The sequence below is a fragment of the Stegodyphus dumicola genome, chromosome 5, assembly GCF_044657685.1.
Source record: "Stegodyphus dumicola isolate Sdum_Otavi_A_Nest chromosome 5, ASM4465768v1".
NCBI lineage: Eukaryota > Metazoa > Arthropoda > Arachnida > Araneae > Eresidae > Stegodyphus > Stegodyphus dumicola.
This window is the reverse complement of record NC_140772.1, coordinates 161,801,650-161,829,282: the sequence shown is the minus strand read 5'-3', so window position 1 is coordinate 161,829,282 and position 27,633 is coordinate 161,801,650. Positions and strand designations below refer to the sequence as shown.

Below are 27,633 nucleotides of genomic sequence, written 5' to 3'. Positions count from 1 at the left end.
AGTTATCAATTTACAATAATACTTTTTAATGCAAGCAGCCTGCTTGCAATAAAAAGCTTAATAGAAATTTGCCCTAAAATTCCAATATCAAAAATATACACGCATATTCTTAAATAATATGACTGCCAGTTCTATGACTCCTGCTGTACAAACTTCTCATTGACCAATTAATGTGAAACATTTTATAATTTAAAGATTTTATGAACTGTTGCGCTTTTCTACCCCATTATGACGTACAATCATTTAAAATGGGTGTATTCTCCTGCCTTGTGCAGATGGGCTAGTTCTTTGGTAATGTACATATTTGGTTTATATAGTGTTAAATTTGTATTTTATATACTTGTTACAAGTTAATGTTGGAAATTAAATACATCTTTTATTAACATGTTCACTTGAAATGGTATCTAAACTTGAAATTGAATTTTTAAATAGTGCTAGCTGTATAAAAATTTAAAAATACGAGCCCATGATATCCAATAGCCAAATATCATAAGAGAATATTATATACACAATTTTTAATGAAAATTTTATTTTTTTAGATGATCCAATACATATTACTGAGGTGGTTGACGGCCACGGCCAAATCCTCCTTTCTAAATAAGAGAGAAAAAAGTACTTTTAACAAAAAATGGCATATATGGTGAAATGTAAAACATATAAATACAGAAGCATGTTTGGATTAACATTATTATTTAAATACATACATTATTACTCAGCAGAAATGTGTTGCATTTACTCATGTAATTTCTCCTTTCTATCCCTTAATTTTATCTGCTGAAAATCAAGAGGACAAAACTACAGGAATCTTGAGTGAAAAATGTAAAGAAACTTAGTGGAAAATTTGTTCCGAATCTTAATTATAGTGAGAAACACTAGTAAAATTAAACAATTTTTTCTTGTAAAAGAAAAAAAAAATTTTTTTCGCTGTAAAATTCATTCTTCCGACAATAGTCAGACAAATTTAGTAATGTGTTTTTTTTTTTTTTTTTTTAAATGCATCCTTCTTTGTAATAAAGCTGTCTAAAGATATTTGTTTTACCCTATGCTTCAAAATATGGTGAAAACATACTTAAATAAATTTTAAGTATGCACAGATTCTACTTTATTAGGGTAATGCTTATCAGAGTATGATGCAACAGTTTCCCATGCTTTCAGCATTGCCCTTATTTTACTGGAAGGTTTTTGCCTCACTCTTATATCCTCCTCAACTTCTTGTTGTGACACAGAATGCAACTCCATAAGCTCCTTGGTGATTAGCCACTAGCTCACTAATGTCGTTGCTATCTAATTCTAACCCTGTAATCAGACAAAATTTTGTTGATTACAGACACTTGTTCAAATGCCCAGGAGTTGCATTAGACAACATTGTCTGATTCTTCCATGAAATTCTCTTGATGATTCTCTCTCGTGCCTTGTTGATGATTTTGAGGCATGCAACGATGTGAAATTGGTCCTTCTAAAACTCTCAGAGAGATTGGTTCTTTCAGTTTCCTTAAAAGAATGCTTGAAGAGCACTTCAGTGTATATATTAAAATTTGAAATAATGATCAGCTGGTCCAGGGGCTGCAGTAAAGGAATCTTGAGAGGCAGGAACTGGATCTTGATGAATTTAAATCCTTCAAGGGGGTTATCTTCTAGGCCTGAAGGATGTGCAGGAGCATGGTACATTAAAAAGCACAGCATGGAGTGGTAAATTCAAGAATGATTCTAAAACACTTAATTCATCCAATCTGTAAAAAAGGTCATGTGTCATCCAAGCCTCTGTTGTTGAACCTCCACATGATATTTAGCCTCTCTTCTAGATTTTATACTTCTCAAAGACTTACGGATTGTTTGAATGGTAAATGTGTAGTGGTTTAACTTTCAGATCAGCACATGCATTTGGGCAAAACAACAGTGGAGAATGTTTTTCATTAATTTGTGGCCCAGCAAAGCGTTCTCCTTTACTGTTATAAAAGTCCATTTTGGTATCTTTTTCCAGAAGAGACCCATCTCATCACAATTAAAAACCCGCTTTGGCAGATGACCCTTGGCATTCATAAGCTTCTTGAATATCCTGATGATGTTACCAATTGCCTTTATGTCAGAGCTTGCTACATCTCCATGCCTCACAGCGCTGTGGATGTCAATTCTTAAACTTTTCAAACCACCTACAGCTCGTCTTAAATTCTTCTTCATCCGTTAATGATCCGAGATCTTCTAAATGAGATCATCAAAAATTAGCTTTGCCTTATCCCAAATTATATATATATTTTTTTACTTCTCTCTGATCCAAGCGACAATAAGATGCTAGATGAGCATTAAACACAGACTGATAGCCGAGATGCAGGCATGCCTGTACATGTCACTCGTTCTGTGAAAGGTCGCTCATGTGTTAAGAGATGTGTATTAAGCGAAGTTTGTACAATTAAAAGGTATATATCAATTAATCCCTATAATATATACTTACTGCTCATCTTCCTTTCAACAGCCAATAAAAAGAAAACTTTTTTTTACAAACTACAATTGGATTTAAGCAAAAAGCTCATAACCTACTGTGATATAGCAAATAGGATGAGTTAACTAATGCAACTATCAATCCATTTCACATTCTTCTTTCAATATTAAACTTTTGATATTTAATCTCAAGGGCTGATTTTTTTTAACCTTTCTTTCCCATGAGAAAGATAGTAATCAATAATTCCAGAAAATACTTATTATTTTATTTTCAGATTCAGACAGTAAGCTGAAAATAAGTGAATAACTGAAAAGTTTTTAAATCATGTCCTAAAAATCCTAGGGAAATCACACGTGGCAGAGAAATACACAAGTAAATACAGTATTCAATAATTTTATAGTAAAAGATTATTTTGAATTGCTGAAATTTTCTTAAAAATGTTCTTGCATAATGAAGCTTTAATATTAAATATATTAGAAGTAATAAAGAAAACTTACGAATTCCAATTTTGTATCTGTGCCGAGACCAACATCACCTCTCTTATCAGGACCACCTATATAAAAAAAAAATATATATACATATATATATATATATATCTTGCTAGTTCATTAAAATTAATTTCAGCAATATCCCACTAATTAAGTCAAGAAAAAATTATCTGCAATAACCTAGGGATTAAAAAATTCTGTAAATTAAAATTTTTATAGAAGCTGGGGGGGATAAAGCAATTCTCGCATAACTAAGATACAGTTCAATAAGCTCAATTTCAATTTGACATTTACTAAATTTAACTACTATGTATATTGCTATATAACAACAGTAATATTCACATTTAACCCCAAATCATAATTAATTCGGGAGCAGTTGTTAAAAAAAGGGGAGAGGAACAATCATATCATACGAGGCATGATTTTAAAGTAAATACCATACGGAATGAAAAAAGGAACAATTTTTTAACCAGTTTTAATTCTATATGAAAGCCTATTTTTCTATGCAGTTTCTGCCCATATTAAGGCTTTTTACCATATCATAAAACCAGTTTTTAAATTTCCTCATCAACAAAGTCTGTCGTCTAATTTGACAGCCACTGCCAAACACAGTTGTTTTGACCTTGTCATTGTGATGAAGGCTGCCCAGATGTTTCTTCAAAATGTAAGAACAGGTAGTAATCAATAAACATTAGATCAGGACTGTATGAAGCATAAAGTTGTTCCCAGAAAAATGACACCTTTAGTTTGTTTAGCCGTATGTGAACAGGCACTGTCATGCAGCAAGGTGATCCCCCTAAGCATGCCACTCACTAAACTGAGATGCATTTTCAGCCACTTTCACATACCTTTAGCATTAAGAAAACAAATTACCAATTGTATTTTGCAGTCAGCAAGATTCCCAATTGGTGGAGACATTTTAAATATTAAAAATGAATATTATCATGGTCAAAAGTTTTCATAATAGTGACTGTGACTTGCCAATAGAAGTAAGAACCAATAAGTAAATGACACACATATAACATAGACAATTAAACGACTTCGAATGTGGTCACATTGTAGGGTTCCATGAAGCTGGGTGGTCATATCGACCAATAGGCAGCCACCTGCAGCGTACAGACACTGCTGTGGAAATATGTTGGCAGCAATGGTTGCTTCAAGGAAATTGCCAATGAAATGATGGCTGTGGAAGGCCAACAAGCACAAATGCGAGGTAAGATAGGATGATTTTTCGCCAGGTCCGAGCCTCCCCAACGGTATCATTGTCGACTATTCAGCATACTAATACCACGTCTATAGGCGGAATTACACTCACAGAGGCCCTTAAGTCATTTGCCTTTGATCCCACAAAATCAGCGGAGTTTTCTGGAGTGGTGTTGCAGCGGATCATCATGAACTGCCATCAGCCTGGCATCGTATAGTGTTCAACGATGAATCCCACTTCACTTTTGAAGCAAATGACCACCGTGTTTGTGTGGAGAGGACGGGGCCAGTGTCCCAATCAGCCTTTGTTTACAAAGGCATACAGCCATAACCCCTCGTGCGATGGTGTGGGGCACTATTTCTTAAGATAGCAGGTCATCTTTAGTCATCCTTTGTACATCTTTAAAAGCTCAACGATATGTTGATAGCATCCTGCGGCCGGATGCAAAAATGCAAAAATTTTTAAGGAACATTCTAAAAATTGAAATAATTTCCATTCTAAAAATGAAAATATTTGATGGATAATTTCTGCAGAACAGTCAAAATTGTAATTAAGTATCTAACTATGATTGGCTGTTGAATATTTCTTTAGTTCTTTTCAACATATGTGAAATTTTAACGCTCTTTTAATTTGGCTGATATATGACGATATGGATATTCCCCAAGAATTAAGAGACAGGATTTTCAAGAACATTCAGAGAATTAAAATTTCCAATTTAATTTCAGGGTTGTTTATCTTCTCACAGTGGCTTGCCATATATCCTAAATTAAAAGAGCATTAAAATTTCATGTCAAGAAAGATAAATCTTACGTTCAAAAAAGAGCTATGCAGAAATCTTAAATATCTAATCGCAGCTGGATACAATTCTGACTTTCCTTATACAAACACATTACCCACAGAGCTTATTCAAATATGAATTGGATTTCCTTGAAGCTTTTCCCATTCACAAAATTTTTATTTTTCTTGTAAATGATATTAATTTCAACAGCTCATAATAATTTTGAAATTCTTATAGCTTAGTTTTTTTTTTTTTTTTCCTATTTCATAAATGTTTTCTTCTGAAAATGACAGAAATGTGTATGGTCACCTTGGAAATAAGTCAATAGTTTTCATCAAAATCTATACCAAACTAAGGTTGCTAACATTAAATTTTACTCTGGCATTTTTCTGTTCCAACTGATTATAATCTTTAAATTAATGCCAATATCTTGAAATGCAACTGCACAAATCACAGCAAGTTTTTGTTTCAGAGGCTTGAAATGGTAAAAAATTTACATCAACAGTAAAACTAATTACAAAATTCAGTTACCTGGAGCCCATCTGTATCCTTCTCTATCACTAGCTGCTTTTGGTGCAGCATCAGGAGCTGGAAAAGAAACTTTTATAAACACATTTTTTTTTTTTTTTATTTACATGTATAAAATAAAATTCAGAAAAGTAGTTAAAAACAACAAACTGAGCTTTTTAAAAATATACGAGAATCAAGACAAAATTTAAATTTCTGGAGTTCAAAAATGCAGCTTCTGAAAAGTTAGCCAATATAGTGTAGGTAGCTCACAGAATAAACTTCAGTAGCTTGCAAGTACACTATTTACAATTAGTTGTGAAGAACAGTATCCTTATTTGCTTCACAGATTACTTAACCATGTAGAAGTCTAATGTATTGGAAAACTTATAAACAATAATTCAAATATTTTAGTTTTTAATGCACATACTTTGTCTCTATGCAACCGTCATTTTTGTGACTGTTAGTTGCAAATACAGTCAAAAGTCGTTAATCCAGACTCGTAGGGACTTCGGCGATTCCGGATTATAGATCATCAGTTTAAATCTGGTAAGAGGGCATGCAGAAATTATAAAATTAAAAATATGAAACCATAATTTATGAAATAAAGAACAATTATGATCTAAAGGGTATCAAAATTGACAAAAAAAAGCTTAATATTTACTTGTTTACTTTATTAAACATTTCTTTCAATGCAAGTTGTTTAAGTTGCTTCGTTTTATGTGATAATACCTTCTCTTTAATTCTATAAACAGACATAATTTGTTGTTCAGTTACAAATTTCCGCTGTTCAAGTCCTATAAGTGCTGTGTCGAGAATACAGACTAATTTGTCAAATCGAAATTTTTTCGTTTTCAATAACCTCTGTGTCACTTTCTTCACTATCAGAAGCGATATTTTCTGGATCTAGAACCATACTACAGATTTCGCTGTCCGTTAATTGATTGATGATTGGGGCATTGTCATCGCAATGAAAAACTTCTCTTATATCATCTTCATTTATTACCGCTTCTCCACATTTCTTTACAAAATCCAATAACTGAAAAATTTCACCTTTAGTTTGCGATGTCCGAAAACCTTCAAATTCGCGATTATCATCTTCATTCTCCTCACCATGAAATATGGTAGATGGCCATATTATGCCAAGCATTTTTTAACGTACCTGGAGACACATCCTCCCACGATCTTGCAATGCTCCACACGGCAGATTTTATGCTAAAAAATTTCAAAAATTCTTGAATAGTCTTCCCACTGTTCAAGAAATTTAACATAGATTTAAAAAATGCTACTTTATATTTGCATTTCAGCATGTGCACTATTCCCATATCCATGAATGATAGACGTACAATTTGGAGGGAATAATAATACAGATACATTATCTTTCACTAAAACTTTAAGTCAAGTATGCACCAAACAGTTATCAACAATCAGGACTATTTTTGAGTCATCACGTAAACCAACTGAATTCAAATGTCGCAGAGCCTCGGGTATAAAATGATTTTCAAACCAATCATTCTTCAACACTTGTGTCACCCATGCTCTTTTATTTGCGCGATATATAACAGGGAAAATCGTTACTCCTTTAAACTCTCGAAGTTGTGCATGTTTTCCGATTACAAAACGTTTGCACTTGCGCGTTCCTGCAGCATTTGCACATGCTAAAATTGTTAGTATCTCTTTGGAATCTTTGACACCAGTTGGAGCCTTTTCTGTAGAGGTTGCCAAGGTATTTCGCGGCACATATTGCCAGAAAAGACCAGTTTCATCAGCATTGTAAATTTGTTCTGCAGATAACTGTTCACTAGTATTGAATTCATCTACAAATTGTTCAGCAGCTTCAGTATCAGCTGAAGATTTTTCACCTGAAATTTTTAATTGTCTTATACCATGGCGATTTTTAAATTTGGTTAACCAACCTGTCGAATATGTGCACTCTCCGTTTAAGTTCATTTCTTCATGAAATATTTTGGCTTGAGCCATTACCATTGGACCCGTCAATGGCATGCCCTCGCTGCGACCCTGTCTGACCCATTCAATCATCAATTTGTCATGATCGTCACTTTTAGCATAATGAACCCTTTTTCTGTTATTCATTGCAAATGGGGTGTCAGAATCCACAAAAAATTCAAAAAGTTCCTTTTTCTTTTTGCTTATGTCATATACCGTTGACTTTCCAATGTTATACTCCTCGCATAATTTTGAGACGGATATGCCTTTAACCATTTTTTGTTTGATGGACATCGAAACATACTTTCGCTTTGTAGATCCTTTGGAAGCTCCAGCATCAGAAATTCTATTTGTCATAATCGAAAGTTCAAGCTTACTTTTATAAAATTGCTCTAACAGTCTGCAAAAAATAATAAGCCGGATCCAATTCGAAGATTAAGTAACAACGCAATCTGCAACATTAACTGAAATAGATAATTTTAGCTTATACCGGCCGTTAAACATTAAACGCGCATGCATAAACATATGCGCAGAAAGTTTGCAGCTTTGAGGTCCTGATTTTAGATCATTCTGGATTATGGGTGTCCGGATTAACGACTTTTGACTGTACATACTTTTAATCACAAAAGTACTTTATACAAGAAAATATTTATGTTGCTTTTTTTTTTAAATTTTCCAACCAATTTTCAAAAATTATAAAATTAACTTTTTATAGTTAGTAAAACTTCATGCTAATTTTTTAAAAAAATGGTCTCACATATAAGGTGTGATCCATATATTTAATATTAAAGTTCAAGATCATGCTATTTAAAATCCAGGTCTTGTATATTAACTAAAGAGCAAAACATTTACATTTAGACATAAATAAAAATCAAACATAAGTTAAAATCAATAAAACTTCCTCTTAATTAAGTGGCCTTTCTGGTGCTGAAACTTGGTGAAACTGATCAAGAGCTGTGCCAAGATATTTTTTCACCTGAACCAAAAAGGTAAATGTGTACCTAGTATATATATGCAATGAAAGGGTGGTTCGATAACACGAGAGGAAAGATTTGATTATGAATGCAGCACAAATTTGCATTAGATTTTTTCATAATTAGAACTGGCCGAAGAATGTAATGGCAGAACAATTTTGGAGGCATTGAAATATGAACGCTGAGACGTAGAAGCGTAGAAATACTAATTGCGTGGGTACTTGATGCTTAGAGCATCCATTCATTTTTGAAGAAGACGCAGTCGAGCCAAATTAAATTCCTTTTATTTATTTAAATTCTTATTTTGTGGCCACAATACACTTGGCACTCCACTCGTGCCTATTAAAGAACATTTAATATTTTGATATTATTGCCATAGAAGCGAATATAGCAGCTCATACATGATTGCAGTAAAGCATCTGGCGAAGAGGAAAGCACAAGCAAAAGTGAAGCATCAATTCACAGAAAGGAGGGAGGGAGTCAAAAGTTTCAGTTTCTAGTTTTGGTGATTTGTCAAGAGGCATCTGCATTAAGGGTTACCTGAGATCGCATGATTAATTTGAATGACGCAGTTTAGACTTACAGCGCTATTTTTTGGACAGATAGAAGTTCCCAAATGAAATAAAAAAGAGGTTACAGTGAATTAAATTTAGAAGTTTGCTTTCATATTTTTTATCTTACATATATATAACAATCAATTAATCAATACTGTTTAGGAAATAAATTATATATATATATAATATATCAAGCAAGGTAGTAATTACAATTTTGAAAAACTAATTTTGGTCTAGAAAACATCTTGCGCAATATGCTGCAAAATAAGTAAAATATTAAAAAAAAAAAAAAAAAATGTAGTAAGCTCGCCTAAAAGTTACCAAGAGCTGTTGCTCCAAAAAGTTCAACACGTTTTAAAAAATTAATACATATGAAAATCAAACCATTAAACATGTAAAATATTTAAAAAAAAAAAAAAAAAAAAAAAAAAACCAGAATCAGATGAAAAGGTAAGCGGAAAATGGTAAATTAGCCCAACTCAATTTCCAAACTGGCTTTTCAAGGGAAATTTCATTTATTTGAACGTCGAATCAAGCTAACCCCATTACGTGTTTCGCCGAAACAGACAATTGAAACTTTTTCGCTACAAAAATTTTTTTTAAATTTAGACAAAGTGTCTTGGAAATTTTAATAGTCTCAATTCTCTGTTCCAATTTCCCGACGTGCCTGCACAGAATGACACATTAAGGTGTTAAAATATGTTATAACAATACCTATACATCTTAAATCTAGACTAAAATAAAATAAAAACAAAAATAAATAGCGGTCAGCTATTAGTCCTAAATATACAAAAACATACGGGCTGGGCCTGCAAGCTTAAAGATTAACAATTTAATTTTTATATTTTAGAAATCTGTAATGAAAAACTGTAATTAAAATAAAATAAAAGAAAAGGAAATTAATAGGATAACAATCTAAGTGGGTCCTTGCTAAGACCAAGAAAAAGTTGTAACAAAAGAAACAAAAAACTGACCTGTGGCGATGTAAAGCTCTCCCTCTTAAAACTAGTTGATAAGTGGTTGCAATTCCTTTCTGTGTACTTCATCCGAATGACGTATGTAGGGGGGAGCGAAGTTCTGTGGGCATTAGCCAATACGAAGAGATTTTCGTTATCTGCAACTCGTCTCATATTATCGAAGGGGGCCGGAAAACTCGGAAAAACGTGAAAAGATCTCAAAAATGGCGCCTGGCATGTATGGATGGAAAATTTTTTTTCTCGAAGTGAAAATGGCTAATTCAGCTAAAACTACAAAAACTTGGCCATTAAAGCAAGAGTAAAAGGAAAAAAACAGTCATTTGTTAGTCATAATTCTTCAAGCTAGCGGGCAATCAAGCTACTATGAAAAACGAAAAGGCCCGATTTGTTAATAAAAGCAGTAAAATTGGCCATTATAGAAATTTAAAACTATGTACACAATAGTATTTAAAATTAAAGTGCCAAAATTTTGGAGGAAAGAGAATGAATAAACAAGAATTATCTGTACATTTTTACAATAGATTCTCTGAATTAGTCATCCATCTTAAACCGTCCGTGGCTTTAGGCATAAAATATCATTATCTAATTCAAAAAATCTAAAAATAGGTAAGGCTAATGCCAGCTTTTGTAAGGGTATTTTTAATTATTTTATGAGGAATTAGGTTACTTTTTAAAATAGTTACGAAGTATAGTATTTCTTCTTGTAAGTGTTTCGCAGTATTGCATATTCTTTTTATTCTAAGTATTTAACACCTTAATGTGTCATTCTGTGCGGACGCGTCGGGAAATTGGAACAGAGAATTGAGATTATTAAAATTTCCTGTTTTTTTTTTAATGTTTTACATGTTTAATGGTTTGATTTTCATATGTATTAATTTTTTAAAACGTGTTGAACTTTTTGGAGCAACAGCTCTTGGTAACCTTTAGGCGAGCTTACTACATTTATATATATATATCAAAATAACTATATTAGTATTAAATCAAAATATCTTAATTCTTATAGCATAATTCTTAAAGTTTCTAAAAATCATAATTTATAAATCCAGAAAAAATAATATAGCCACTTATTTACAACTTTCAAATGAAAATGTTAAAAAAATCTTTTTTGATAAATAAGAAATAACATCGAAATGCACATTGCATTAATTTCCACGTTTTCATGCACTTCTTCCTGTTATTTTATGAAATTAAACTTGGCGAAACCTATTTCCCCTAATAATAACTGACAAATTTAAAAACATAATTAAAGTATTTTTGGAATTTACATAGGCAATTTGGTACCCCTTCTAGTGATTCACCCTTCACCTTTGTCCTGGCTCTGAAACTGATGATTGAAATTCAAACCAAAATTAAAAGAATGGATTACATTTATAAAGTAAATTGAATTCAAGTTCATGAATTCAATAACAAAGTAAAATGAAATGCAATTTTCTCTAATTCTATGTAAACAAATACATATTCTCAATTATATGCTGAAATTCTAAATCTCAATTTTTTTTCTATATTCCAAAAAATTGGCTACATATACATCTGAAATTACACTTCACTCTGGTGTCTACGGCAGATTTCTGGACTTCTACTGTATATATATTTACTATCTAACCAAAAACGTATTTTTTAGACAGTAATGTGTCACAACAGAGTACAATATGCGTGCTTTTCATAAAAGTGTATGCAAAGAACCTTATAAAATAAGTCCAGTCATTTAAAGAGAGGCTCATGTTTCTTAAAAAACTGCTTTCACAGGCTATGGTAAAATAACTCTTACAATTAAAATAAAAATTAGACATTTTTTTTTTCAATTGTTTTACAACTAGATATTTCTGCAGAATGCAGCATAACTAATTTAGCAGTCATACCATAGTAAGCTTCAATAAGGTTGACTACACTGCTTTGCCTATTTTTATCTAGTTGTAACGAAAGTTTTCCAACAAAAAATGTTCTTAATAAAGATACGGGGGGGGGGGGGGGGGGGGGGAAACATGAAAGGAGTATTGGTACTGCATTTAGGAATGTATGTATCTATGCGTGCATATATGTGTTTGCATGTGTATACATGTACACATAAATCTATATACACATGCACACATACATTTCTGAATTCGGTTGATCTTTGGATTATGGTAACTTGGCGATTTTTTGGCGACCAACTCTGCTACAGTAACTCTCTATTTTTTTTTTTCGCGGCCATTTTGTCTTCACGAAGTAAAGACATGTTTCTTTTCTTTTTATTTACTCAACACTTTTTCCAACAATCTACTAGCCGAATTACACTGATGCTAGAAATTTTATGTAACAAAACTGCTTAATCATGACAAATATTAACTGCAAAATTGGGAAAAAGTGCAGAATCGCAAACTCCTTGCGCATTTTTCAGAATAGCACATACACAAAAACCATTTACACGTCGACTTATATTTACTTAAAAAAAATCCCACAATTGCACAAAAATGGCATTGCACACACTCTTAACTTTATTCATCTACACTGCTATTTTCTCATAAATTACAAAAATTTGTACGAAAATGCAGGAAAATTTTCTACATCTTTAAATTCGATAAAAAGCACATATAGGAAATTACCTGATCGAAAAAAAGTACATACCCTTTCCAAGGATGAACATTTCCATATATAAAATAAATAAAATATCCAAAAGCTTTTACCTCTAAATTATAAACTATTATATTATAAACGTCATTAACGAATTTATACGCAAACATTAAAAATAGTTACAAATACTTAGTGTCAAATATTTAAATTATTTCCATACACGTTTACTTCAACTGAAACGTATACCAAATTCCTACAAACATAAAATTCACAAAATAACTATCATTTAATTAAAATATCACTAAACCATGTACACGTCGACTTATTTTTACTTAAAAAAACATCCCACAATTGCACAAAAATGGCATTGCGCACACTCTTCGCTATATCCATGTACACTGCTTTTTTCTCATAAATTACAAAAATTTCACGAAAATGCATGAAAATACTCAACGTATACTACTCAAACGTATTCCAAAATACTACAAATATATAACTCACAAAATCACGATCATTAAATTAAAATATAATTAAATTAAAAACACTACTTAAAATATAAATAAGCACATACATTAAATTAATAAAAATTAGATTACAATCCTAATTACTTTAAACTAAATCATTGCTAATAACAATTTTCCAATAATACCACATTAATTTATTTACTCCTTACATTTAGAACAATACATAAAAATAATATCCTCAAATGATTAAAAATACTAACTTACCTAATCTTCTTCAGAATCTTCATTACGTGGCTGCAGTACTACTGCTAATTTCTAAATCCAGTAGCCAACTGGAAGTCTATTCACCAAGTAATAAGAAATTAATAAAATTTCACCTATACTCAAACTACTTTCAGCAAACCACGTACCCTTCCTTACACTCCTTTTCACAAAATGTCCATTTTCACCATATTTCTTGCACCGCCATTTAAACTTAACTGTAATATCCTTCCTTTCACACAATTTCAACTTATTATTATTATCAGATAAACGCATTAAAAATTTAGAATTCACTTTACATAGCACCATGCAATCCGAAAATTAATCAGCACTATTTCACACAACACACAGTGAAGGTTTTCCAAATTAACCACCTTTTCCGATTAAAGAACTGTAATTCGTACATTAATGTCACGTTTCACACAACACAGAATATAGCTAAATACGAAATTTCCACATTTTTTCCCTTTTCCAATTAAACAACTGTAATTCATCCATTAATGTCACATGACATATCTCATGATCTCTCATTTCCCTCACACAAAATAATGCGTAATCGGAACTGAGTGCTTCTCACATTATTACCAAAGTCCTAGGTAGTAACCTTTATCGCCTCCAAAATGTCGCAAACTACCAGTTACCATATTCAAAAGATCAGCCCTGAATTCAGTCCCCGTTAACAGGAGATTACCACAATATCATTAGTGCATGTAGCAGGGTTCGTACACATTTCTGCGCACGGAAATTAAGTACATTTAAGGGCTATTAATGAAAAAATTAAGGACCTATGAGCAAATGGGAACTGAATAAATTCAATTAAAAATATTATTCCATGCCTGAATTTCACTTTTGTAATACCATCCTAAAAATAAAATAATAGATCTCTAAGTAGTATGCATTATTACTAAACATGAATCAACTAACATAATTATTAATAAGTTTCAGCATAAAATAAACTTCATGCAGTTTATCAAGTAGCATTAAATATTTTACACTTATAATAGTTGGAAGCATATTTGAAAGAAGATAAGAGACATTTACGTTTAACTAATAGTTAGCTTTATGCTTTTTTTTTTTTTTTTTATACTGTCTTATTTTGTCACATACTTGGTCAGTCTAGAGGTTTAGCAAATAGTAGGGAGATTTTATGCCAAACACCATGGGTTAAAATGAGAAGTGAGATCATAATCAGCATGATTCATAACAAAAGACTGAATGTTGTCCCTCTGCTGCTTGTCTATAGAGAGACCTGCTGATTGGAACAAACCTGAAAGGCCTGATGTAAGCACGGTTGGCAAGTGTTGAAAGTTAGTGAAGCTCTGGGGTTGTAACCCACTTAATATATTTTAAGGTTCTAATAAGCCATTAAAGCACTAGAGGTGATAAGTTGTTTTACATACAAGTCTCAGTAGATGCAAAGAAAATGTTTTACTTGATGGGTGTTGGATGATGTAATCTGAGACAATTACATGGGAAAAACGCTTACTATGAAAAAATTAAAAAGAAGACATTTTAATTAATTACATAACTAATTTTGCTTTTACTAAGAGCTGTTTTGTAAATTATGCTTTATAGCTATATACCTTGTTTATTTTTCAGATTTAAAATATTGTATAAGTTGCCAAAATGAAACTATAATATAACAGAGAAAAATAAAAATGTTTTATTCTAATGTTATTTTTTAAATATAATTCTAATATATTACCATTACTTTAATGAAATTCATCAATGTTACGATGCTTTAAAAAAAATGGTGGAAAAATTCTCAGATCTCGGAATTAAAAATTTTTCTATAGAAACTGATCTTAAAATCACCAAAATGTTGACAAGTTGTCAAATTTAGAACCATTTAATAAAAGAATTCACAACCCCAAAAACCAAGTTGTTTTAAGAGCTCTTTATTAGAAAAAATGAATTTCGAAATACTTATGTTTCACTTCTTGCTTAGAAACTCGAGTATCCCATCATTTATATTATAAATAGAAACAAATTATAACCCATGAACCCAATCAAAAGATAACCATATACGTCAGTGAATTGCCAAAAATATTCCTCCAAAATGCTAATTCACACTCAAAATGGCAGTCGTAAAAACAGACAGAAATTTCAGATCATTAAAATTAAGGACCTTTTACTGATTTTGGCCAAAATTAAAGACTTTTAAGGACCAAAAACTGATTTCAAAAAATTTAAGGACTCTTAAGGACCGTACGAACCCTGATGTAGTAATCACCAGGGCTGTGGAGTTGGTAGTGAACATGACAGACTCAGATTCCTGGAGTTTTAATGACTCTGACTCCTTCATATATATGTAAACATATAAACATGGGTACAGATTATTTTTTTTGGTACAACTCTGATATATGCCCTAATTTTCACCAAATGTGGCGATATGTGTTCTGCGCTGGTTTTTGGCGCGATTGCATGTTGTATGGCAACTCTGTTGACGTTGAAAAATCTTTCGCTGGAGTTCATTGGTTCCCGTCATGCTTTGTGTCTGAGAAGCTAGCGGGGAAAGATTTAATGGTGAAAGTTGTTGAATTGAAGTTCGGCATAAGGAAATATCGTCGTGGCCATCCTGTTGAGGGACAATGGGTATTTGGAGGTGTGAAAAAAAGGTATGGGAGATTATTTTTAGTGGCTGTGCTTGATAGAAGTAGGGATTTGTGATTATTTGTTATTTTATTTATTTGTGAACCATAGTATGAATTTTCTGGATAGTGTGTCTGGCTGTCATATAAATACGATAGTGATTACGTGGCGGTATGTTAAAGGCGGTATGAAATTGGTATTTCTGTTGTTCGAAAAAGCATTAATGCATAAGTGCATTCTATTTTATTCTTGTTTTTATTTTGTAGAATGTTATGTTCATTGTTTTTTTAGTATGAATTTCTGTCGTTATTGTTTTTTTTTTTTTTTTGAATTGTTTGAATTTTATTTTAGTTATTTTGTTGATTAGTGCGTACCGTGTCTAAACTGTGCAATTCGTAGATGTTTTTTAAAGTTGAAACAGAACGCTGTGTACAAGGTATTCTTTGAAATTTATTGTTATGTTAATTTATTAAAGCAAGGTGTGCGTAGTTCGTAAATTCGTTCGTTTCCTAGATGGTGCTATTCGTAGATTTTTTTTAAGTTAAAACATATCGCTGTGTACATGGACTCTTGTCAAATAATTTTGGTTAGAAACTTCACGGTTTTGCTACCTAAATTTTTTGTTTTTGTTTCAGATTTTTAGCTTAAATTGTGTGTTTAAACCGTGTTTTTGGAGACATTTTAGGCTTAAAGTTCGAAATGTAGACAAAAATTTAGATAGCAATATGGCAGCGTGGAGTTTCTCGCCAAAAATATTTGGCGCCTTGAGGGCGCATATCAGAGTAGTTCCTTTTTTTTTAATATAAAAGAAGTAGCAGATGCTACAGATAAAAATTGATGCATAGCAAATTTTTTATATAAGCATTTATTATGAAATGAAAAAACTGGAATTAGTAATTTCTAAGAAACAGTAAAACTTCGGCAAGATCTTTGTTAGAGGACCATAGATCCGATTTGATAAACTTCAGAATTGAGAAGTTTTTCCACACTGACTTGAGTAGGAAGAGAAGAGCTGTTACTGTTACGGCTACTACTTCTTTATCTTTTCAGGATAGACTTTTGTAACTTTTAAAAGAGGTGTCCTGCAAGAGCAATCATATTTATCCATTTCTTCAAAGGCCGTGTATAAATCTTGTTTGTATTTTTTCATTTTTATATCTAAAGGCTCTTGGTTCTTTATTTTCATTCCCTTTGCCTTAGCCTTTTCAATATTATCCAAATATTTCTCAAAATCTAATTCATCAGTGGAAGAAGATGATAGAAACTCAGTCGCAATATCTGCAGTTCGACTGTCCTGATTTGAATACGCCAGTTGTTCTGAGAATAATTTTATTCTTAATGAAAGTTCATAAATGGCTTTCTTTGCCTTTTTAATTTCTTTGTCATCCAACAAAATCCGGCATTTCAGATCTACATATATTAAACCCAGCACGATCTGTTTCTCTTTTCTTCATTGAAGAAATGATTCCTTCTGCAATAAACCATCCATTCCAGAAAGACCAAGCATCACGTTCTTCCAATCTTGCCTCTTGCGAATTCTTCAGAATGTAGCTTTTTTGTGGCTGTATATAGTGTTGAAAGAAGGAATTCCAGTTCTGCAAGATCATTCCATAGTCTTTCTGTTAGTGAAACATTAGGGTTATTTACATCTTCTGAAAAAGTTCTTAATCCGAACAACCACTATATCATCAAATATGTACTTCTCCATTGCGTTGCTCCTTTTCTTGCTTGCTTCCTAAGAATGGCATCAATTTTGGGAGTTCTTGCTGCTTACCTCAATTTACCAATGAACGGCAAATATCACATCCATCCTACTCCCTTATATTTATTTACTAATATGTAAATAAAATAGAAAATAACTATTTATTAATCTATATAGTTCATAAATAAAAATATAAACTGTTTGTCATTATTTTTTTTTTTCCAATTCACTTTAATTTCAAATTCAAACTGTCCAACAAAAACTGGAGTCGGAGCGGACGTTTTTTTTAGCGACTCAGATTCCACAGCTCTAATCACCACCCAAATTTCTGACCTTTGGCCCAGAAACTTGGTGGCTGCGAGTCCAAAAATAGATTAACCTTATTTTGGACCTCCTGCATAGAACGGAAGATGGCAGCACCAGCAAGACAAAACTGCAAGTGCGAAAAAAATAAAAATCTGAAGGAGTGATGTCGGGACTAAATGGGGTATCGCAAAAGATCCCATTCAAGTCTGTAGAGTCTAGCCAGTGAATGCAGACATTAAAATTAGCATTTAATACTCTTTCCTGTATTTACATGAAAACACATAAAAAATTGCTTACATTGAGAAATAACTTTACAAAATACTAGTCAAATTATTCTGAAGTTTTAATTGATGAAATATTAATAAACTTTTAAATTAATAAAATATAAGACAAACTATTTACAAAAAATAAATAAAATAAAATAAAATAAAAATAAAAAGAGAGAAAAGAAAAAATTTTTCAAGTGAACTGAAAGGCAGATACTCCATACGCACATACTGACAAAATGTCCGCATTAAAATCACTAGAAATTTCACTCACTTTTTAGAAAATAAATCATCACTTTCATTCATGTCACTGATTGGCTCATTTACCATGCTTGCTCCATAAATAATGCTTGCTTGCGAAAATAAACTGAAAGGAAAGCTTTCCGAAATAAAGAGGTACATACGCAAAATAGAAGCAACAAAAGCAATGGAAAGCGCAACAGCGCAAAGTGCTATTGTATAAGGAGATTTACTAGATGTATAAGTGTTTTAAGCATAAAATATACTAAAAATTAGTAATCAGGTCTATTTCTTAAAAAAAAAAAAAAAAAAAAAAAAAAAAGGGATTTGAAGGGATATGAGAAACACGAAGGTTTATATCACACGGCGTCGCAAGCCGAGTTGTTTACATCAGTGCTCCGCAACCAGTGTGCCATGAGTAGGATATAGGTGTGCCGCAATCAAATACATGTATATGACATTTTGCAATTTTTTATCATGTATTTAATACACAATGACAATTTTTTTTCCTTAATAATGTCTATTTTAAATGTTTTTATATATTTCACTGTTGTGTGGTTGTGTGTGTGATTGTAAGTGTGTCAGCATTTGAATTTTTTCGGCACTTCCTTGATAAATCGGAACTCTTTGGTGTGCCATGAAATTCCAGAAAGATTTTTTGTGCGTCGCAGGTGAGAAAAGGTTGCGGAGCACTGGTTTACATTACACTTTCCCTCCTCTCTCGCAATAGTGACACCATTACGTAGAATGTGATCAAACTGAAGGTCAGGATCCTAAAACTATATTCAGTTCAAAAGTAATGGATAAAGGACAACATCTAGTAGTCTTTAAAATGTTCCAGGAGTGAGGTGTGAGGGCTGGAGTGAATGACAAAATGCTCTGGCACGCTAGTGTGCCGGCCAGGAAATGAGTGCATTTCTTGCTGGCATGTACGCAAGACTCGGCACAAAAGGGTTAATGTTCTTTCTGAAATATAATTTTAATTATGCTATTACTATTTTAATGATATTTATTAAAGTTATGCTTGTAAAATTAAACTGTTAAAAAAAATTTACAAATTCACATTCATAATTTTATATACAAATTAATCTTAAAATCGTCAAAATACTGGCAAGCTGTCAAATTCAGCACTGTATAACAAATGTATTAATTTTTTAAAAAGAGAAAAGTTGTTTTTAATGTAACTTACAATGAACTCTTCGTACGCAAAAACGAAATCAAAATGTTTATGTTGATCACAGTAGGGTCTTGTGCCCACAAACTTGAGTGTCACATTGTTTAATATAATATTAGAAGTAAGAATAATTAAAAAAAAAAAAAATTCAAATTTATCAATCAATTGCCAAAAAATGTTCCTGGAAACATCATTTTTTACTCAAAATGGCAGTTGTAAAAAATCAGACAAAAATAACAGATAACTAAAATTAAGAATCTTACCGATTTTGCCACTTTTATTTGCCCCCAATTTCGTAAAAGAGAGAGAGAGAGAAAAAAAAAAAAAAAAAAAAACCACCTAGAACTTTTTAAGGACCATATAAACCCTGTTAGCAGTGTAACAAATAAATTGACAATTGAACTTACCTCTTGGCCTTTGCCTTGTAGTTTCCGAGCGTACTTGCCTTTTGAGAGTTGATGGTACAATTTCAGGAGGTAAGTTCAGAACAGTACGAAGATACTGAATGCCTTCATTAGTTAAATACCAATAATAATGACGCCATGCAAATTGTTCTTTAACTAAGCCTTTAGATTTTAATGACTGCAAAGCTTTAATAACATGCAGATTTGGAACATTTTCTAATTCTGGATGCTTGGGTGCATTAAAATCCTTTTTGGCCACAAGTACACCTTCTTTAAATAGATATTCATAGATAGCAATGCGATGACTCTTTGGCATCAACATGTTGTGCTAAAAAATTGCATAATACACTTATTAAATCTTGAAATACAAATCATAGAATATATAATAAAAAATAAAAACTTGATAAAAATGTAGAGAACATCTATAATAATAGAAATAAAGATTTTCAAATACCATATGCACAGATAATAAATCAATATGTATTAAACGTAATACACTGGCAATATAAAATTATGTACTTTACAATACATAATCAAACTCTAATGATTTTCAGTGGTCTGACAAATATTATCAAATGAAGGGTACTTATATCAGAAATGCACCTTCACTCAGTTTAAAACATAATTTATATTATAAAATGCTAAAATTGTTTTAATAACTCTTTACATAACATTTTTACATTTCAGACATATATGCAAATAAACAAATTATTCAAATGAGATCTGAATCAGCTTATCTTTGGAATATAGTAACAGGTAATTTGGTGATGGTTTTTAGAGCAACAAAAGCTGTTAGCTGGGTGATTGAGGATGATTCGCAGTAACTTGAAAATTTCAAGAACTTTACATAAAACCGTCTATTCCAAATAAGTTCATGTTTTTTTACGTAATTAAGATTTTAACCACTTTTTATTAATTTATTTAAGTACAATATCATTCCACTCTCCAACAGGTATCTTATGTTAGTCAAGCCGTAATTCTTTAGACAAATGTTTGTCTGTCCTGTCAACATTTATAGACTGATTCAGCTTATGATAAAGTATGGAGATTATGCACTATTAAAAAATTACAGAACATGGAAATAAATGGCAGGAAGTTATTGTTCATTAAAAATTTATCGCAGCTTTTTCCCCCCTCTTAGATGACATTAGCATTTCTAGATTTAAACAGACTGAAACTGCCCCCCCCACAGAGAAAAGTCATCAGCCCTTTTTAATGTTTTTATTAGTGATTTACCGAACACTCTGGCACCATAGGTGGATTCGGCCCTTTTTGCTGACAATTTGATTATCTGAGTAGTGCTTCTAAAAAGAAGCAGGACGATTAAAATGTGACTCTTAATAGTGCTCTGAAAGAGCTAGAGTATTGACATGAAATGATGTGACAGTAAATTAGGATAAGAGCATGAGCCAGTTCTTCACTATGAAGACAGCATTTTACCCTGAATTTGACATATAAAAGTGTAAATGTTCAACATAATGATTTGACTAAATATTTAGGTTGCATTCTCGATTCATGTAAAATTGAGGGAAACAAGCAGAGCATTTGAAAAATATAGCCGTGAGAAGACGGTCTCAAAATGAATGCCTGGCTCGAGGTGAGGCTGAGACAGAGACATACTGATAACTATTTACAAATTATATGTTCAACCAGTTATTGGTTATTATAACGAGATCCTCATCATGGTTCCAAAAAATGTAATCCAATCTTCAAAGTATTCCAAAACAAAGTGTTACACATAATTACTGGGACAGTGAGATCTACTCCTATTCTTGCAATGCAGCTTAAACCGATTTGGAACCTGTTCTTGATTTTATTCAGAGAAAAGACATCCTATTATACCACAAGCTTGTGCATTTGCCCAATAACTCTTTATGGGGGTACTAGAATAATAAGTTCTAGAAATCTTAAAACTCAAATTGGCTTTATCCAGACTGCTCAGAGAATCTGATGCTTTAAAAATAAGCCAAGGTTAACCCGGCGGAAGGCGCACCAAGAAAAGTTACTAGAACGCGCGCGTGGGGTATCACACACCCCAATATCTTTAAAATACAATAAAAATAGCATTATTTAGTTTTAAAACTTTTTTTTTTTTTTTTTTTGTTCTTGTGTATTATAAATAAGTGAATAATAATTGGGTTTCAAAAAATTAATTCCCGAAATAATCTTAGTTAAAATTAAGATAAATGAAAATAATAAACATCATGCCTCTAAGTTTCATTGCATCTCTAATACACCATGCTTTTTTTATTTCTTCACACTTTGAACGAAATACATTCATGTGTTCTTGGCACAGAATGTTTTCACATTTTAAACATTACACTCACGTTCATCTGTCCTTGGCACGAGGGCAAAAAATTTAACACATCTTTCATACTTAGTTGTTTCTAATTTCATGTATTCGTTTTAATTCTTCATCGAAACTTCTGCTTTTGTTTTGCATGCAGTACGTCAATTTCTTGGAAAATGTATTAATCTCTGATCTTTGTTCAATACTTTTTTCATTAATTGTAATGCTGTCTTTCAAAAACAGACTTCTGTTTCTTGTTGGTGGATTAGCAGTTGAATGTAATATAATTGAAGCATTTATTACAGCAACATTCAGTGCAGGAATGAAAATTACCATTGGCCACCTTCTCGTTATTCTGGCAATTGAATAATTGGCTGACATTTCATCCTCCATATCCACTGCTCCTTTAGTCATATTATTAAAATATATAATTCCTAACGTTTTATTTTCTCCAATAGTATCATCTATAGTATGATCGTTATATAACTATATAATGTTATAATGATCGTTATATAAAGCACAAGAACAGTTTTTCCTTTTTTAGGAACATCAGGAATTAATGTTTTACCTTTTTCGAAACCAAAACAGCATAGAAAATATTCTTAGTTTCATCTTCAATTTCCGAAATGCAATCTTCATCGCTTTCAAATATTTCTAATAAATCTCGCATGCATTGCATTTCCAGTTCATAGGGACTCATTCTTTTTATCATAATGCAGTTAAAAATTTTTAAGAATTGAATGTCAAGTACTTTAAAATCACTTGCGAGTAGAAATATTTACTGTTACACTCTAGAAATAAATTTCTGAACTAAATATTCAGTCAGAAAAACACTGACACGAACAGGCATGTGGGGTGTGTCATACCCCAGTTCCAACAAAATACCGATAAATCTTTTTCTGAAACACACAGGCAAAGAAAAAGCGGTTCTGAAAGTCAACCACAACTAGAAACTCAGCTACTGAAAGCAGCACAAAATTTCAGTTTCACAAGTTAGGAATACTCCACTTTTATGTAGGGTTGGGGTATGATACCCCACGCGCCTTCCCGCGGGTTAAGAACAAAATGAGTGACTCACAATTAAGATCTACTGCAATGGAGATGCGGTGCTGGAGCAGGTGTCCATTACGAGCTATTTAGCTTCTACTTATCAATGGGCCCTCTTACTATGCCTTTCATGGGGAAATCAAAAGCATTGTTGTGGCTATTCAACAACTGTCGATTCGTAGTCACTTTGTAAAGCCAGTCATATCGTCAGATTCCAAAAGTACACTTCAAGCCCTTCTGAATAATCAAAATAGTTCCCAAAGAATCTTAGATTGTATGCCTTTGCTTAAGGCAATGGCACAGAAATTCTTCCCAATGGATTCTAGCCTACTGTTGAATTATGGGCAACGAAAAAGCCTATACATTAGGCTGAAAGAGGAACTTTGAGAATGCAATGAACTAATCAACCCCTTTCTTTTCATACAACTAAATTGTTTTACTCTTAAGAAAATTCTTAAAACAGGATATCATTCAAAGTGCTATGGATAAGAGGTAGACAATTCTGGGAGAAGAGAGAAATTTCATTCCCTAATTTCCAAGCTCTATTTAAACGTATGAACATGAATGTAAGACCACCTCTACAGAAGTGGAGTGGTGAGTTCCCGAAACTGTGTTTTCTTCAACTCCAAACAGCCTATGATTTTTAACATTTAAAAAATTATACTGCACTTTCTCTCGTTATAAGGACACTGTTAGTGAACTAATGGCCCAAGCACCGTTTGTCATTTGTAAAATAAATAAATTTATTAAAATATGCCAATACTTAATTTTGTTTCTTTTCACCCTTTAAGTTTACACTGTAAATTTCATTGTGTTTTTCATAGTTTCTTATTTAGAGGAAAAAACGGAGCTTGTTACTTTTTTTTTATTATTATTATTTTTTTGCAGTTCAATTATTTTATATGTACATACTCATTTGAACATGAAAAGGAATGTATGAACATAAAAATCCCATCTAGATATAAATTTTGAGGATAAACCATTATATAATTCATGAATTCTAATTTTAATAAAACATATATTAATTCTATGAAAAAGATTAGAAATTTTAAATTTTACTCAAGTATAAATCCAAAATTAACTTTCTAGATATCCTATCATAAGTTCTATTACAACAATCTACCCTAATCTGCTTTCAGCATGAAGATTTCAACTTAACTTCTGCAGTATTAATAAACTGTTAGCACTTCTAAATTAAAATTTTATTAACATTCTAGACATCACTACCACAAGCTCTATTACAACAATCTACCATAATCTGCTATTAGCATGATGATTTCAACTTGACTTTTGCAGTACAGTTAAGTCTTTCTAAAGGGTAACAAAATTTACAAAATTATAAAATTAAAAATATGAAACCGTAATTTATAAAATAATGAGCAATTATAATCTAAAGGGTATCAAAATTTACAAAAAAAGAAGTTTAATATTTATTTGTTTACCTTATTAAACATTTCTTTCAATGCGTTCATGTGTAAAGCATACATTACGCATAGTCGAAATTAGAAAATTGCAACCAGAAAACTATTTGATGTACATTCCTGATATTTATAATGACGAGGAATTTGATTAAATCATATCAAACATGGAGTACATCAAGATGAAATACTACATTTAGTAAGGAATTATAAGTCAAATAAAATAAAAACATCTGCCCTGAAGATAAGGATAGTGCTGACAGAACAACTTCCAGTTCACTGCGCACTGCAATGTCCCCCCCCCCCACAGAGCAGCGTGAAATTGATAAACAGATTTCAGAATGGTTAGAGAAACAAAGGATATGCCTTTATCCATTTTTTGCAGCAATTCCCCTTTTTGTTTGATGGACATCGAAACATGCTTTCGCTTAGTAGATCCTTTGGCAGCTCCAGAATCGGAAATTCTTTTTGACATAATCGAAAGTTCAAGCTTACTTTTATAAAATTGTTCTAACAGTCTGCAAAAAATAATAAGCTGGATCCAATTAGAAGATTAAGGAACAATGCAATCTGCAACATTAACTGAAATAGATAATTACATAATTTTAGCTTAGCTTATACATTAAACACGCATGCGCAGAAAGTTTGTAGCTTCGAGGTCCGGATTAAAGACTTGACTGTATTAATAAACTGTTAGCACTTCTAAATTTAAATTTTATCCAAGAACATATACATGCAAGTAATATTTCAGTATAATAAAAATGGCTTTAGAGTAGATTGAAGGGTGCCCTTGTATTATCATGAAGTTGTTGCTTCATTTATGGTAACCTGAGTAGTTTAATGATATGGAAACCCTATTATGACATAATCAGTTGCGCGATTGCCATAAATTTTGAATTATGGGAAAAGATTTGTAAGGGCTGGTGTGTGTTGGTTAGGAAGCACATTGTTTTGTGGTTTAGACAGTAAAATGGCTGAATGTGGCAAGATTAATTTCAAGTTACTGTACAATTTTGAACGAAAGGGGAAAAGAGCATTAATTGACTGTTGTGTAAATGAAGGTTTAGTTAGTAGCCATTATCAGTGTTCTGTTTGTAAGAGGGAAATGCATATGGTTGAACTTCAGAGGACACAGACTCTACGGACATTTTTAACTTTTTTTTGTGAATTTTTGTGGCAATGCCGATATAAGGATTCTACTTCAGATAATTTTAGGAAGTTATTTAATTTTGTGTGCCACAGACTGATGATGCAGAAATTTCTAAATAAGGTAAATGGGTATTTGTTTTGTGTAGTGCTTAGATGCATAAGATCAATTTCCCTTTTATGTTATTTTATTGTATGATTTAAAATGTAGTTTATTGAGATTATGTATATTTTGTTTGGCTCTAATACAGAACTGAGTAACAGAGTCACAATGCCAAGTTTGTGCAATTCTTCGATGTTTTTTTTAAGTGAAAATAGGTTTATGTGTACATGGATAAAGTCAAGGGAGTGCACAATGCCAAGTTTGTGAAAATCTCTGATTTTTTTTAAAGTGAAAATAGGTAGATGTGTACATAGATACTGAGTTTGTGCATTTGTATATTGCCACTACACAAAGCCAAAATAACAAGTCAAAGAATTGCACAAACTCGGCATCCACATACTGCCAAAGATCGCCTACAATATGGTTTAAAAACTTATGTACATAAAAGTGAGGCACTTTCAGCCTCTAAATAACTGAAAAATAGGCTACCATGTAATTTTGTAACTGGTAACATAAAAGCTTTTTTAAACGTTTCAAATGAAAAAAGACGGTAAAATCCTAGTATACGGTGCAGCCTTGGCGCGACTTCCAAAATTACCGCCAACACCAAAAATGATCCTAAGAACTTCTATATATATACTATACACTATATAATATGTGTGTATATACTATGTTTAACTATATATTTTCTTTGAATGACCCGTTAACTACTCATCGTATATGTCCCATTTTTACTGCTCATCATAAAGTCGCCAAATCCCGTGTGCACTGGGTACTAGGATCAAACCAAAAAGACCTCTGCATTTTAAGACGCAAGCAACAAGACTTTCCTTTTTCAACAGCAATTATGTACTAATGAAGATTGGTATTAGTAAAGTTTACTCCGAATGAAATTAATGTCCTATAATTTAATTTTATTGATGAATGAAGTTATTCTATGTGACAAAACTTTTTTCTTAACCTTTTTAAATGTATAAACACAAACAAAGAAAATATTCGCAAATTTTAATACGAGAAAGTAGATTTTCTAGTGAGCAAAAATAAGTCTTCATTCTTATAAAGAATTATATAATACACATTAAAATTTTAGTACACCGAGCAGAAAATCAGTTATGTTATAATGAATCGGAAAAATATTCCTTCCGTAACAGAAAACTAGTACTAATTAACTCCCAAAATTTATAAATTCGGTACACCAAAAACAATAACGATACTTAAATTGCTGTGTAGAAATTGTTGTTATTACTTTGTATTACATTTTATTAATTCAGTACAATGTCCGCAACGAGATTTTATATTCATGCACTTAATCAAAAGTTCTAAACTTGGCACCGTTAAAAACCTGAAAATGACACGGTTTACAATATTCTTATTTAGGGTTAGGAATGATGGACCTCATAAAGACAACACGAAATAATTAGTAATTTTAAGGTATTTCACAGCTGTAACAAATCTATACCATATAAATGAATAAGCAAGCGTCTAAAAGAGATCGTGTTTTAAATCTCTAATCTATTAACTTCAAATAATAATGCAAGACATTTCGTTAACTAGATTATTATTTGCAGTACCATTAATAGCCTTAAAAATACGCACTATTAACACAATTCATAAAATGGAAAATGAATGTATATTCGATTTTATACTTACGCTCTAAATAACAAATTTTATAAGATATACACAAACCTACACACTTTACAGCAAAACTTCAGATCGCCACGAGGAACCTACAATAGATGACGCCATTCGAAGAAGTTAAAATTTTTCGCACTCGCTACCGTCGTGGTCTGTGCAAAAATTTTTA

General features: G+C 31.8%; 1 protein-coding gene across 3 annotated transcripts; it reads right to left on the bottom strand.

The window, feature by feature from the left end:
- Window positions 1–507: 507 nt before the first annotated feature.
- On the bottom strand, window positions 508–27,633 carry LOC118200971 (small ribosomal subunit protein eS10B-like). Of its 3 annotated transcripts, none has more exons than XM_035372969.2 (5): window positions 27,516–27,633; window positions 19,829–20,153; window positions 5,439–5,495; window positions 2,935–2,990; window positions 508–593 (listed from the first exon to the last, which is right to left on the bottom strand). In XM_035372969.2, the coding sequence occupies exons 2-5, from the start codon at window positions 20,145–20,147 to the stop codon at window positions 555–557; spliced, it is 471 nt and encodes a 156-aa protein (XP_035228860.2). In that variant the 5' UTR covers window positions 20,148–20,153; window positions 27,516–27,633; the 3' UTR covers window positions 508–554. The 3 variants fall into 3 exon arrangements, with proteins under 3 accessions (XP_035228860.2, XP_035228859.2, XP_035228861.2); XM_035372968.2 differs by having other exon boundaries at window positions 27,480–27,627; XM_035372970.2 differs by having other exon boundaries at window positions 27,520–27,582.